The sequence below is a fragment of the Parasteatoda tepidariorum genome, chromosome 3 (genome assembly GCF_043381705.1).
Source record: "Parasteatoda tepidariorum isolate YZ-2023 chromosome 3, CAS_Ptep_4.0, whole genome shotgun sequence".
Lineage (NCBI taxonomy): Eukaryota > Metazoa > Arthropoda > Arachnida > Araneae > Theridiidae > Parasteatoda > Parasteatoda tepidariorum.
Genome location: NC_092206.1, coordinates 86667670 through 86684488, shown reverse-complemented (window position 1 = coordinate 86684488; position 16819 = coordinate 86667670). Strand labels below are relative to the sequence as shown.

General features: G+C 26.5%; 1 protein-coding gene across 1 annotated transcript in view; it reads left to right on the top strand.

Annotated features, from left to right (window-relative positions):
* Positions 1-15378: 15378 nt before the first annotated feature.
* Positions 15379-16819, top strand: part of LOC122270364 (uncharacterized) — a 2728-nt gene continuing 1287 nt past the window's right edge. The window contains exons 1-2 of the mRNA XM_043047417.2: positions 15379-15476; positions 16477-16584. Coding sequence (XP_042903351.1) covers positions 15433-15476; positions 16477-16584 — 152 coding nt within the window. The 5' untranslated portion in view covers positions 15379-15432. The remainder of the gene's footprint in view (positions 15477-16476; positions 16585-16819) is intronic.

The window sequence follows — 16819 nt, the reverse complement described above, 5'->3', positions numbered from 1 at the left end:
CTGTTATGAGCTGTATCATCATGTGCTTCTGCACAAATCATAGTAAAGAAACACCCCAGAAAACAGTTTCGAGCAAGGATTCCTATAAAATTTTTGTCCTGATGATGTGCCCTAGCTCTCCTAGAAGTTTGTCGCAACATTTACATGTCACCTGTTATATATAACGTTTTAAAACTTAATAACAAATCAAACAAATTGAAAAAAAAGAATAGAAATGTCCTTTTAAAACGAATCTGCAGCTTTAAGAGCAAAACTAACTTCAGATTTAAAATTGCCACATCCAAAATAGGCAAGATTGATTATTTGTATAAATGCTGCAAAAAGTTCGTTCCTCTGTGTTATTTAGCAACGAAAAATAAAATAAATTTGCCTATTCCTACGAAATTCTCATTTTAGCTTATTAAATTACACAGTAAATATTTCGATTAAAAGCTGTAAATCAGATCATGCACCGCATAAAATAGATGAAGTCAAGTTTTGTAGACTTTTAAAGAATGTAAATTCCACAGATTAAACATTGTAAAATATATTCATATATAAGTATTTTAACTGTGCATTTAATTGAATGTTATACGTTTCTCAATAGGTAAATTTGTTTTAATAATAGGCTAATACCATTTTCAAAAGATTAGAATTACATATCACTAAACCTAGAGAAAACTTTTATTCACGAATAGTACTTATCATGAATTTTTTCAATGATTTCTTATAATAATAAACATAGAGATAAATAGTATTAAGAAGAATAGCTATTGCAATTAAATATCTGCAAGCATATTTACAAACGTGAAAATGTCTATCGAATTAGAATGATATCAGGGTGAACCTAAAATGTAGATTTAAACTTACATACACTCTACAAGTAAGAAATACAAACTTTCCCTTTCAATTTATCAGAAATAATATTGAGTTAATATATTTTCTTAGCGCTAAACAAACATCATAGTGTTATTTCTAGTCAGGATGATTTCGCACGCTTACCTTAGTATAGATTGATTTTTATTTTTTCCTGGTAATATTGTTTTAAGTTGCCAATCCTTTTATTTAAGCTAAATATATCTTTTAGTTATAAGATCAACTTGATAGTCTATATAAATTGAATTGTCAGTATCAAAAATGTGTCTAAAATTCTTTTTTCTTAAATAAATACCAGTGTATTACTGTTTTTAAATAAAATTATATACAATATAATATTATGATATAATATCATAAAATAATATTATAATGTAATATTATAATATAAAAATAATATTATAATGTAATATTATAATATAATATTGTAATATAATGTTATAATATAATATTATTATAATAAATATTTTTTTTCCAATGCCCACCCGATTGACACTCATCATTCTGGTATTAGTAGGACAGGTTTATTGGCCACTTTCTCCTACAGTAAGGGCATATACTAACAAGAATATATAATAAATATATATTAGATGATACATGTTATATAATACATGTTATGTAATATAATGTTGAATAATCAATACAATAAAATATTTTTTTCAGTAAACTGAAAAAAATAATCTTGATAGTGTTTTTTAATGACATTTTGCATTATGTCTTTAAGCGTCTTTAGAACTAGTAGCTCAAGCAAACAAAGAAAAAGTAGAGTTTTTTTAATTTCACTATTTATTTATTTGTTTCTTTTTTCGTCGTTTTTATTGATATTGCCACGTAGAATAATATAGAAAAACGTGTGCAGAATTCGTATCTCTGGGATTTGGGCGAGTGCTCTATCCCCTAAGTCAATGTACATCATTTTATAACCGTTGTTGAACAGCCACCCCAATTTTGGGTTTACGACTACTAACGCTCAACTCCGTAGCCGTAATTTTGAACCTAACCAGATGACAAGGAGGACAGAGGTATGATTTGTTATGGGAACATAGAGGACTTTGCAACCCGGCAGATTTAACGCGCATTATTCACCATTTACTACAAGGGGAGTCGTCTGCCGGCGGAGATCGAACCCTCGATCTCTTTTACATGGGCCCAGTGCCCTACCAACCAGTTCATCCCGGCCCAAAATTTACATCATTAAGAAATTTTGCAAACAGAAAAAGAGCACACAAACACATCGTCTAAAAAGTCTTCTCTGATACATTTAAAATTACGTTTTGGGTCAAGAGAATCATCGGTATATTAATGCATTTCAGCTAAATTATTTAGAAACAGTTATTTGTATTTTAATGACTTAAGAGAAGTATTAATTAAATTACGTCAATAGAAAACAATGTGGCTGAAATTAGAGTTAAGAGTATTAGAGCAAAGTATTCGTGAACAAAAAGAACGTACAAGTTGTTTGTTAATTCCAAATATATCTAACTAGTAAAGTAATTGTATTAAAACTATTTCTGTTTACTGTGACAATTTTTCATCTTGCATTATGCTTCAGTTTTCCGACTTCTTATTTTTTTTCTTTCTATTTTATAAAATTCAACTGTCTAGACGTTTCATAAATTATATAAGATATCGAATATTTTTCGTAAGTTATTCTCTGAAATATTAAATTCATTGCAATTTTATAGTTACTTACAATTTCTCAACATACTTTCATCGGGCATTCTTAAGCAATTAATAAAGAACTAAAAATAAAAGTTATCATTGTAGATGTCTTTATCGTTCAAAAATTATAATGATACAATTTGCAAAGGAAAAATAATAAAAAAACAACTATTCAAATATTCATAAAATGGTTAAAATATATTACTTTAATTTATATTCATTACTTCTAATTGCAATACATTTAAAGCGTATATGCTTTTCAAAAAGCTTAAACTTCGCAAAAAAATAACAGAAAAATATAACATTTTCATAAATAGACTGTGCCAAAAATAAAATGAACAACCTGAGTAAATTTTGATCTAATCATCGGATCTTCACGTTTTAGGACTCATTCTTAATGAACTGAGGGGTTGATCTAAAATATGCTAATTAATTAGGGCAGACGATATTTTAAGTTACGGAATCAGACACAAAAACGTACCTTCTCTGAAAAAAACATACTTTTCTTTCGATGAATTCATATTTCTGACTCCAGAAATATAGCGGGTCCAGAAATATAGCAATCTTTTTTTTTCTTTCCTCCCAGCCTTGAGCGTACCTAGGTTATACAAAACCCTTAGGACTTGGCCACTAGTCCAGCTCCCCCCAGTAAAGGGGCGGGTCCAGTCAGCGGTATTTATTTTAAAATTTTGATATGTACATGACAATATTTGCAGTACATAAATAGTTACAGTGTATAAATACAGTGATATAGAATTTGTTACAAAATAATCTCATTGAGACTAATGCTAGGTTGTATAATAAACACATCAGAGAAAGAAAATAACATAATGATGTTCATTATTTTACAAAGAAATCTTTAAGAATAGTTGATTACAATGAAAAATTGACTACTTAACATGATATTAAAATTTTTTTCTGAACTGAAAGTGTGGAAATTAAGAAGTAAAAAGACAAAGAGAAAAAAAAAATGTACAATATAAATTTGTGAAATAAGAAGCATTAAAATTCTAATAAATAGTCATTATCTGCTAAAAAGTTCATTACTGTTATTAATCTTTCGGTTAAAGTATTGTTTATAATGAAATTTTTCTGCCAAATTTCTAAATTTGTTGAGCTAGGCTGACAAGTATGCCAGGAGACAGTATAGGAACAGCTAGTGAGATAATGTTCAGGTGAACCTTGTTGTCCGCTGGTGCAAAGATCAGTATCTGTTTTATGTAGGTAATGAAAGAAGGTTGCAAATGGTCCGTGATCCGTCAAAAACCAGATAACTTGTTTTGGAGGAATTGTTTTGAAGAAAGTAATAATTTTGAATTAGCGTCTTCCTTTGTCCGAATTATTCCATTGAAATAAAAGAAAATCTTTAATATTTCGTTTAAGATATGAAACTGGAAGTGGATATAAGTAATTTCTTGGTTGTCTCGTACATTGTTTAGCTTAGTAATCTGCTCTTTCACTACCAACTCTATTGCTATGTGCTTTAATACAGGAAATTTGTATTGATGTGTGTTGAAGTTCTTGTTGAATTTCGAATGAAATTCTATTATTTATGCTAAAATCAAGTATTGATGATATTGATGCTTCTGAGTCTGATCAGATGATGTAACTATTATTATGGTAAGTGCTCTCAGTGTTCTTAATATATTTAATGCATTCAAGGATTGCCAACTGTTCGGCTTGAAAGATTGAATTTTCCCTTTCTAATGTGTAACTTTGTGAATGTGTAATATTGAGGAAAGCAAAAGCTGTGCCTGTGTTTGTCTTCGAGCCATCTGTAAAGCAGTTTGTTTTTGTGTTCAAATCAAAATTATTCTGCTCTTCTAAAGATATTTTGTTAATTATGTGAAACGACGGATGTCGATGTGATATTTTTAGCTTTTTCTCATAGTCTAGAGTATTATACGTTATATTATTAAATTTGGCATCGGTTGATGAACATGATATTGACATAATTTGCTCTGCGAGAGGAGGAATATTTGTTAGAAATTTTCTTTGAATAAATTGTAGAGTGCGATAAATGCATGTGGAGAGATATTCGTTGCCCATAGGCTGCAACCATGACCTAATGAGGAAATTATTACTGTATTGTATATTAATTTTCTTGCTTTTTGGTTGATACCCCATGATTTTTGGTCAATTTTTTTGTAGTGAATTTAATAATGTATTAGATTTTTGCTTTAATAGATTAATGCCAGAACCCCAGTTTAATTTTTTATCAATGACCACTCCTAGATATTTAAAATGATTAAAATTTTTAATTTCAATATTATTGATATTAAATATTGCACTGCGCTCTGTGTTATAAAAGTGGATTCATACTGTTTTTTCTAGAGAGAGACTTAGAGCATTTTGAATAAGCCATGTATGAATTTGATTAAGGGAATTATTTGTAATCTCTTCCAAATTTCTCCTTTAGTAGGTAAAAGTCAGTATAATCAGATCGTCTGCAAAAGCTTGAATCATATTATTTTCTAAATGTATGTTAAGCAAACTATTGATAGTAAGATTTCATGTTGAAGGACCAATACATGACCCCTGGGGACAACCTTTTGAAATGTTTTTAGTTACGTAACCTTGATCTGTTGAAAGAATTGCTTGTTCGTTTGTGCTTATACTTTCTATGAAAAGGCAAGATTAGAGGGAATATGATGTTTTGACAATCCATAATTAATTATACTATATTGAATGTTGTCAAAAGCACTTTTAATATCTAAAGACATAGCTGCAAAGTGTTTCTAATTATTTTTTAGGTGTGTTAAATTATCTTTAAAATTATCCAAAGCTAAATTGACTGACATGCCGAATCTGAAACCGTATTGAAGATCTGAAAGGGCGTTAATATTTTCTAAATCAAAATTTAGTCTTTTTATGATAAGTTTTTCCAAAAATTTACCCAAGCAAGATGGAAGGGTGATTGGGTGATAGGATGTAAAATGTTTTGGATCTTTGCCCTTTTTTAGAAAAAGTAAAACCTGACCATTCTTAAAGTGATCTGGAAAATAATTTAAAGTAAGACGTTTGTTGAAAAATTTCGGAATTAAAGTACTGAAAAATGAGAATAAGATTTTAACTACAATGCAATCTATCCCATCGATGCCAGGTGCTTTTCCGTTGTTAAGAGTTTCAATTAGGCGTTGTAACTCATTGCATGTAAATGGGGGATCCGGTGTGTTATTTCTGTAAAATAGCCGACGTAAAGGAATATTTATCGTCGGGATAAAGATTTTTACGATTGCTGTTTGCTTCGAATTATTGTTGTATATATTTGTGAGTATTGTTAGATATGAATTTATTCTGCATGTAGATTTATAATGAGCACCGTAAATATTCTTTGTGTTTTCGCAAAGGATCTGCCAACTTTTATATTTAGCTTGTATAATATGTTTTTTATACTGTATTCTTTTTTTCTTATAAATTGTTTTATATTTATTAATAACCTCTATATAATTTGATCTTTGAAAGCGCCTTTTAATTGCTTGTTAACTGCGTTGTTCACCAAGTAGGATTTGTTGAAGGATGGAAAAGTTTAGTTTTGTAAGTTTTCTGACAACTTATAAAAATTTTATTAACTAAGTTATTCGTAAAATTGCTTAGGTCTGAATGATTTTGTATTGTATTCAAATCATCCATTAGGTCTAGTTTAAAAGTTGAAAAAACTTTTTTGAACCTATTAAGATTTCCATTCTTCATTTTGAATAGTGTGAATAAGGAAAAGGTGTATGTGTTATTTGCTTGGATTAATATGTACTTGTGGTCAGAATTACTGTTTATATCCATTACATTCCATGTTGTGGGTGTTAAAATACCTGGAGTACTTGTAAAAGTAAGACCAGGAAATGATGAAGTTAAGGAGGTTACATATGTCGGTATTGCGGGTTGCGTATTAAGAATTTTCAAATCATTAGATGTAATAAAATCTAGTAAAATATCGCCCCTGGCATCATTATTGCTATATCCCAGGAAGTCATGAGGAGAATCAAAATCTCCGCATGTTAGAGTAGGTGAATTATGAAAGTTTTTGTAGCTGTAATAGATTAAATCCTTCATCAGATTTATTTCATTATCACTTGTAGAATTATAAAAAGAGATTATAGTTAGGATTATTTGATGAATTAATCGAAACGAAATTTTGTAAGATATCTAACTGTAGATGAGTTATTGTTCTATTTGGTATGAATATACCGCCTTTACCATCTGCCGACAGGAAATATTTCCAAAAGCTTGGATATACTATTATTGTAACTTAAGGAGAATGTGGATCGTGAAAACAAACTATATCAATCTCACAAACAATGTATGATATTAATTTACAGATTAGGTATTGAAACGCACAGACTGTAAATAAATAGACGAGTTTAAAAAAATTATTTATATTAAGAATAAACAATTATCCAAATTATATAAACAAATTTATACAGTAAAACAATTTTTCAGAATAATTATTAAGTATGAGAAATACAATTGCAAATACTTATTTTTAAACTACCTACTATACCAATCAATTACAAATATACTCAATTTTTCAACTGTCTAATTATGAAATTCAAGATTTGAACTGCAAAATTTCCCACACCCTAATAAGAAAAAATAATGGTTCACCAAATTTTATTATTTTTTTATAATTTTGAAAGAGATTTATTTCAAATAAAGGGAAGTTAATGTCTAACATAGGTATCGCTCATACTACCCAATCAAAAGAAATCACCAGCGCCCACATCACGGAAGCACATTACCAACCAACTTTTCACAGTGACTCTATGCAAAAATTAAAGTATGAATTATCTGAAGTAACTTTTTACCATTTTAATTTCAATATAATAGTTTTTAAACAGTTCAGCTCATAACTTCGTCTAAAGCTTAGCATTTAAATTTATTATTATGAGAAAGAACATTAAAGGCTTTAAACAAACAAAATTTGAACATTAAGTTAAAAATTGAACTATTCAGTGGCTGAACTCAGAAATAAATTTGCATATACTTTTTACATTCATTAAAATTTAAGAAGCATCCAGTTCTATTTTTATTAATTTGTAACTACAATACAAAAACCGAAAACTTACAAAAATTTTCCACTAATTCAGTTTATTAACAAACTGAATGTCTTTAAAAACACTGTATCACTTTTATGTACAAAGATAAGAATAAAATGAATGCAGGACTGCCAACTAACACTTTCAGAATTCTGGAGATTTAGCCAATGTTTTAAACAGATCACCACAACTTCTGGGTATCAGTCTGAGAGAAATTAAAACAAAAACATTAAATAAGAGGACCACTTAAAAGAGTATAATTTGTAGCCATCCCAGGCAGATCTCTACTTGTCTTTTATACTGAAATATCCCCAAATGTAGATTTATAAGGGATAAAATAACCATCAAATTAAAAAAAAAACAATTTCAATAATAATGTGCAAGTTGAATATGAAAAGAACTAGAAAAACATACCTCCATGAAATATACAAGGAATTAATAAGTTTTCCAAATCATTTCTGAAGGAAAACATTTATTTAGAAATTATACAATAGTAAACAAAATATATGCAAGCTATTAAGTAGTTAATATGAAACTTTTAAGTATCAACTGCCTTATTTCTAAAATGCTATTTTATTTTTAAAATGCTATTTTAGTTTTACTGAAACCTCAGGGTACCAACAGTTAATAAAATATTATTTAAATTACATGCTTAAAATTTTTAAAATAAAATTAATCATTAAAAGTAACAAAATAATTTGCAATTAAAATATAATTCAAGTTTAAAAATAGTATACATACAATTTAAGAAATAATTATTTTGTTAATAACGGTGATCACATGATAATAATGAAAATTTATGTAAATACCATGTTAACAAAGTGTTTCTAATAAAGTCTGATTAAGAAATGCAGGGAAAAAAACATTAAAAATACTTTCTTCTCAAGCAATGCAGTTTAAGTCGTAACCCTAATGCAAGCACATGCAGTAATAATTCAAGAATAATATAACATATGTCTTGATTACTTAATCTATAAATACTACTTAAGAATACGTTTTAACATTTCCGTAACTAGAAAATATGTAAATAAAAGCAAGAAATAACGAATCAATAATTATTCAATCACAGTTATTTCTAAAAAACTTAGTCATTGTGTAATGTTTTATTTGAAGTTTCAAAGGAAGTTTCAATACTTTCTACATTTTTAATACAATTATATGGTATACTATAATTGTATTGTTATAAATAATAGATTCGTTAATCATTGCTTCTCAAGGCCTTAATTTTTGGATAGGTTAAAAATATTTAAACTGATAGAGGATATCAATTGAATTTTCATTAAAATAAAGATTGCAATAAAAAGTCTAATTTGTATTTTATTAAATAACAGTACAATAAGTATAATTATTGAAGTTTTGAACAATTTAAGAACTTTCTAAGTGTCCTAATTTTGCTGAATGTAAACTTGGGAAAAATCATTAGTTTTTAATTTTTTTATAGGAATATCTTTCGAATATTAAAAATTTAACTTAACTTAAAATAATTGTTCTAATTTTTAGAAAAATTTTAGAAAAAAATGTGTTTAATTATGCAAATTTTTATGTCAAAAACGAATAAAAATCACCGAGATCTAAAGATACAAAATTGCATTGATTTTAACGTAAAAACGTATTGGTTGTAAAAAGGGAGTGATAAATGACTTCGACCATTTTTTTAAAGTGACAATTAGATATCAAAATTTGCCAAACTGAAATGCATCTTTCTTTTATGACAAAATGAAAAAAAAGAATGAAAAGAGGGAGCGAGACAGGATTTCAGAACTTAAATGTTTATGTTATTGTTCTAGTGAAGAAAATATTTGTTTGCAAAAGTTGCCGAACAAATAGCTTTAAAAGAGACCGGACCATCTATATACAGGCCACCGGTAGTTCTGACACTGAAAGATTGACCATGAAAAATACTATATATGATGTTGTCCCAATTCCTGAATTAGCACGTGAGCTTTCCTAATTAATTTTCTTCACAGCTACATATGGGTTTTCAACTGGTCACTTTCCTCTTCATGCATTGTCCAAGAAGCTGAACTGGGTAAAAATTGTAAAGAATTCAATTTCATTTCTATCGTAATTATGAGAAAATGAGCTTGAATTTATACTATTTCGTAAGAAGTTCCAATGACTGCCTAGTACTCTCGATACATTTATTAGTTCATACTTAAAATATTTTCCATAGCATTGTTTAATGATTTTATTTAATTGAGTTCTTAATTAAGTTCGTATCAAAAACTGTTTTATTTTAATATCTAAAGAATATTAAATATTATCTCCTTTTTTGAATGCAATAAGCAATATTGGCATTTAATCAATGTCTTTATAATCAATTGCTATATTAAAATAAATTTTGAAGCTGCCAATATGACTTCGGCATAATGTTGGGGGAAATTGTCGACGGAATATTTCGTAAGAACCCATTTTTTTAAGGACTTCTCTTTACATATTTAAATTCACGATTAACCTTAGTACTTAGAAGATAATTGATTTTTTTTAAATTTTTTTTTACTTTGTGTAGTAAATTTACTAGTAAATTTTAAATTAGTAAACTTAAATTTTTTTTTACTTTGTGTAGTAGTTGTTAACCTCAAAGATAAACCTCAAATTAAATATTAAACAAATTTATAGATTTTCCGACTGAAAACAATTACAATTTTTGAATTTTTTTTATTACGACGTTAGGTGTTTTTCAGCAGGTTATAAATAAATGTAATAAACCTGTTCTTAAAACACTAATTAAGATTAATATAATGCATAATGAAGCAAATCATATTCTCTTCATAACTATTAAATATTATCTATTCGACACAACATCTCAAAAAAAAATTTATTTGCGTTTTTTCTAGACATTAATGCATGACAGCTGGTGACACAAACACTTTGTAGTTCAAGAAGAACTGAACCTTCCTTATTTTATCCTTATTTCTTAAGAATTTCAAGAAATAAGGATTTTACGTATAATATTCAAATTAAAATAGTAAAATCTACCGGAAAATTTAAAATCCAATGTTTTTCTGAGTTAAAAGAAATCACACACTATTAAGCGAAAACGCAAGAAAAACGTTCCATTTAATATTTTTAAATACTATTTTCATATTGTTAATAAATATAAAATTATCTCGATAAATTTACCAAGATTTAACGAGATTTAACATTAAAACAATAACGTGGGAGTATAAATCATTGAAAGTTTTATCTTCTACATGAATCGAAGAATTTTCCGCTATGACTCTGGCTGCTTAATTAACATAATTTTCAGCAATAAGGAATAGCTAAATTAAAGTTAAAACTGCAAAACTGCTTGTGGGAATTTAGCAAAATCACCTTTGGATTTTTAGCAAAATCACCTTTGGACGTAAAATTTCAAAAATGAATTTCGTCAAATTTTCAAAATTCAGAAAAATTAAATATTAAATACAATTTGTAATAGTATTTTTCACAAAAGGAAAATTTCTAACATCTGTTTGCATTTATAACGTTTAAAATTTTAATATTTTCATCAAAAAATTAGATTTTGTTGCCAAAAAAAATCAATTTTTAAATTTTTACATTTGAACTAACTAATAAGGTAATGCCAAAAAAACACATAGTACATTTAAAAAGTGATTCGACATTTTTTCTACAATATGATGCACATAAACTGATTAAACTTATAGACTTCGTTTTTTAATATAAAGAACGTTTTGTATTCTGATGCATAAGCCAGATCATTTAAATAGCTATAAAACTTTTGTTCTCTACCCTGCCGAGTAAAGTGGTTTTGATTGGATTTGAAATTACTTCCATGTTTTTTTTATTATTTAGGTAACTAAACTAAATATAACTATTTTTAAGTGTTTCGTGGTACGAGATGCTCCCTAAATGCAAAAGAAAATTAAGTTATCGATAAAAATGTGTGATGTACAGAGTTAGTGCCAATAGCCTTATTTCTTCCAGATATTGGTGTCTTTTGCTCAAAATTAAATTGCAAAAAGTTATATTAAAAAAATTGTATGTGCCTAGCTTCTGAATATTTTACCTATTTTTTTGCTATAAATTCTTACATAGGTTCTTACAAAATGTGTAAGTATTTTTTTTTTTAAATTTCAATTCACTAAGAAATCAATATTGAAAAGATTAATGTAATAGTTTGGTTTCTTGTTTCCTTCAACAATGTAACTTTTTTGCGTTTCATTTAAATAATTAAATACAAAGAAAAGATTTTTAGAGCATATTTATAACAATATATGGATTGAAATAGTTGGAAAGTGTATAAAAAGTTTGATTGTTTAGCATTGTTACCCAAAAAAAGTTAATTGTTAAAAACAAAAATAAATTCTATTAAAAACAATTTGTTGGTCATTCTTTTTTGAGCTATACTCAGTGTATGTTGTCAAATTTGACGGCGATTTTGAAAAGCTTTAAAAAAGTGCTATTATGAGTGAATTATTTCACCAAACCTTTACGCCTATCTGGCGAATGCATAGGAAGCAATTTTGCTTGTATAAACAAGCAATTATTAATTACTGGTTAGACCAGATGATGAAGTATCCTCGACCTATGCGTAAGCCTATTCTTTTTATATTTATTCCAATATTAGCAGTCATGCAATTTATAGAACTTTTGGTTTACAAAACTAAGTGAAGAGATTTATATAAGAAAAAGAAATTTCAAATGTTAATAGCAAGACCATAATAAAATTTATCGATTACGAAATGTTATAGTAATATTAGAAAGCTATATATATTAGAAAGAATTCGTTTTTTCAATTACCATTATGTGAGCTGATACGAGATTATATTTTCCCCTTATTTTGCTTTCTAGCTTTTTAATTTTTAATTTTTTAAATACTTCTATAGACAATTTTATTTATTAATAATTTCTCTTTTTCTCTTTAAAAATATTTTTTCCCTGTTTTATTTGTATATTTAATTTATTTTGGGTTCTATGTATTTGCAGCTCATGCTCCGTAATAAAACTTATTATTTTTCTTAATTTTCTTCGTTAACCTCTCTTTTATTTTCTTTTTTTTTTGTCTCTTTATTGTTTTTATTAGAATTCTTTATAAATAGTTATTAATTTTATTAGAATTTTGTAATAAAAGGCGATTTTGAAATTTAAAAAAAAATTTGAAATTTCCACCTTTAAGATATAATTGTTTTTAAATGGTCCGATATACAACTAAATAATTTGTTAAAAATCAGCCTTCCTATTAATTTGTTTTGCGTTTGTGACAGCCTAATTGAACGATAACAATTTTTCATAACGTAGCCATATTTCTGCTAAAAAGACCTTGCTAAAGTCCTTTTTGTCAAAATAAGTGAGAGATATCAAAGAAGAAATGGAAAGAACTAGAAGAATCAGTAGAATAAAGTATTTTTCAGAAAAATTTCATTTAATAGATTTTAAATTTTTTACATAATCTTGTCTACTACTTTTTATGCCAAACGACAATTAATTATGATTACTTAAAAAAAGTGTGCTGCTGCTATTGTTATGATATATCATTTTGTAGTATTTAAAGTATTATAGTATTAAAAGTAAAGTATAAAGTATTATAGTTTTTTATAGTATTATAGGCATCTAAACAAGATAAAAATAAGTCCCATTTTTCAACATAGACAATAGGTAAAAAAATATTTGTTTCCTTTAAACTTGTTTGCATTACAAAACATGCAATTATAAATAAATAATCATTAAATTTGAAATAAAATTACGACAAACATGCACGTTGAAGTTATTTTTATAATTTTCATATTTGTAATAAATAACAGTTGCAATTTTTAAAGTGTTGTAAAATTAAAATAATACAAGTCCTTGAAACATATTTTCAAAATAACTAACAACTTCTTTTAAAATTTAAATTATATTCTATCTTTTTAAAACGTTAAAAGTTGAATTTTTTCTAACTGTGAAATTATATTTAGCTCATGAGGATGATTATGATGATGTCGAAAGTGAGGATGAAGCAATCAATGAGTAAGTATATATTTTTCAAGTCGCTAAATAGGATATAAGCATAAATACGCCGAATTCCCTAAAAAAGAACACAAATTAAGATTATAAATATATAGGCACGAAATAGAAAAAAGACCAAAACAACCGGCACTGAGAAAAAATTATCGACAAAACTACCAGAATATGGAGAGATTTATCATATCCGTGGATCTATGGGAACACAAAAAATCTTGGCAGTTTAAAATAAAGCTCTTTGATAGATATTTGCAAAATTAGCAATAATATGTGTTAGAATTTGATAGAGGAGGACACATCTTAGACCATGATTCAAAAATAATTGATCCGGTAAAATTAATTTCTTAATGTTTCATTTTTTACCAAATGTGTGAGAATAAGAATTATATTTTCAAAAACTATATTTTCTGCTCATTCATTACCGTATGAAGAGAAAATGTACCAAATGAATGGCTTCAATACCGTATATATTTTGATTCTTATTACCATTTACCATTTTTATTACTATTTTTGATTTTTATTATGCTGCTCTTTTTTTTTATCAGAATTGTCATTACCACACAGTACGGTAAATTTACCAGAATATTTTTCTCTGTCTGTATTAGCAAACTTTTAGGTTACACATATGTTTCTAATCATATACATTTTGTTTTGGCATAATAGGGGAGTTATTGTAATACAATCTATATTTTCAACAAAATATAACGAAACAAAACAAGTAAAACATTAAAGGAAGATTTTATTATAAAACTGCTTTTAAATCAGAAATAATTTTATGAAAGTATTTAATTCACAATTATTCATTTTAAATATGCCGAGTATTTGGGAGTTCAATGTAGGTTATTAAAATTCTTGTAAAAGAAATTAAATAAAGAAGTTTAAATGTTCACAAACTAATATTTATACTATTTGAGCTGTAAAAAATTACTACCGAAGAAGGTGAAGTGAAATAATGATGGAAGAAAAAAAAAGGATTTAAAATAAGTTAACTAGAAAACATCCAAGATTATTCATGCAATCAAACTGATATCAATGTTTTCAATCTAAATTTACGCATAGATAATGATCCGTTAGATTTTGATAGCTATTTTTNAAAATATTATTCTATACATTTTGTTTTGGCATAATAGGGGGAGTTATTGTAATACAATCTATATTTTCAACAAAATATAACAAAGCAAAACAAGTAAAACATTAAAGGAAGATTTTATGATAAAACTGCTTTTAAATCAGAAATAATTTTATAAAAGAATTTAATTCACAATTATTCATTTTAAATATGCCGAGTATTTGGGAGTTCAATGCAGATTATTAAAATTCTTGTAAAAGAAATTAAATAAAGAAGTTTAAATGTTCACAAACTAATATTTATACTATTTGAGCTGTAAAAAATTACTACCGAAGAAGGTGAAGTGAAATAATGATGGAAGAAAAAAAAAGGATTTAAAATAAGTTAACTAGAAAACATCCAAGATTATTCATGCAATCAAACTGATATCAATGTTTTCAATCTAAATTTACGCATAGATAATGATCCGTTAGATTTTGATAGCTATTTTTCCTTTTGTTTAAAAAGTAATTTGTAACTATGCTTTCTAAGAGTCGATGAGAAAATTTTCACATTTATTCACTAATTAACAAGCATTACAATATTTTTTTTAAAAAATGCAAAATCATCTCGCGCAACTTAATAAATCATATCAAAAATATCAATTTAATTAAAATGTGAAGAACTTTAAAGAACACTGAAAAAAACTTATTTTTAATTATGATTTTTTTTAATTGATTGCCAACTGTTTTCTTCAAATAAAAAAAACTAGGCATACTTTAAGTTATTTGAAATTATACATACATAGAAATTTATTAAGGTTTACTTCATGCTTATTTTAGGATTGTGGAAATTAATTTTGGAGGTTCTGAGGAACCGGAAATTGTTGAAAACATGTCGGCCCAACCATTAGGTGATGAGGTTGTAAAAAGCATCAGGTATGCTAATTTTTATTTAAATTGAATGTTCTTCGAATTTTTAGTTAGTATTTTTTGTATATTTGCTGCTTTCTGCTATTTTAAATGTTTGAAATTGCTCACAAAACTATTGAAAAAAATAGTTACAAACACCAAATTGCAATTTTACAAAAACTCACTCTTTAAAATTATTGAACTGTTAATGATTATAAAGATTACATCCAAATTATGGTCTTATAAGTATTTATCGACGGAATTTTTACTTTTATGGTGGAAATTTTTATTTTTATTTTATTTTATAATATTTTTTAAGTATGCAGATTGTGATTTCACAAATAGACAGCTCTGCAAATTTAATTTTTGTTACATCTTTTTACTAATTAAAGATACATAAGAGGTTCCGTTATTAGCAGGACATATAGTATTGCAGGAGATTAACACATATGTATTTTTGAATGTTTATACATTTCTTAAAAGAACTAATTAAATCCTTGAACTAACTTCAAGGCCTCTTTTATTAATCACAAAGTTCAGATATAAATAAATATAAAATACGTCTGAAAAATAAATTTATTCGCCTTTTAACATTAAAATGTTAAACAGAATAAAAGATAAATTAAAAAAAAATAAATAGATAAAATTGACAACTTTTTTGCATATTAAACTTTATTTTTTAAGAAATACAACCGATAAATTTTGATAATTTTGCTATTAAGCAGAATTTTGCAAATATTAGTAAAATTTTTATCTTAGTTATTTGAATCAATTAAAGCATTACATGCATAATATTATACCTTTTAATTCATAATAATTTTTACATGCATAATATTATACCTATTTTACATTATATTATACCTTAAGTATTTTTCAACAGAAGTTTTTGAATAATTCGATTGTAAACACTTAGACCTTTTGCATGAAAAAATTCACCAGTTTTTATAAGTATTATACATTAAAAAGTATACATCTATGTATTATGAGCCATTCCGAAAAAGTAAACCATGACGTATTATTATTTTAGTGTTGAAATTGATGTGAAGTATGATGATTTTGGATGTTATGTAGAGGCCGATTGTAAGGATGATTTTGTTGTTCAGACTCAAACGAGTGAGAATGATGAAAAGAGAAGGTACATTTAGTTGTATTAAAATTGAGTTTTATTAGCATTTCATAATTTTTTATGAATAATACTTGTCCATGTTACATAACATATTATGTTACATGCAAATTACTTAAAGCTCTTTCCTAGTTTTCACTTTTTTATTTTAACTAGTTGATTACTAGTTGTTCAAATCATCCTTTTGGTGATACACTTACAGGAATTTATTCTTGAAAGGTTACTCTTTATTCAATATTATATATAT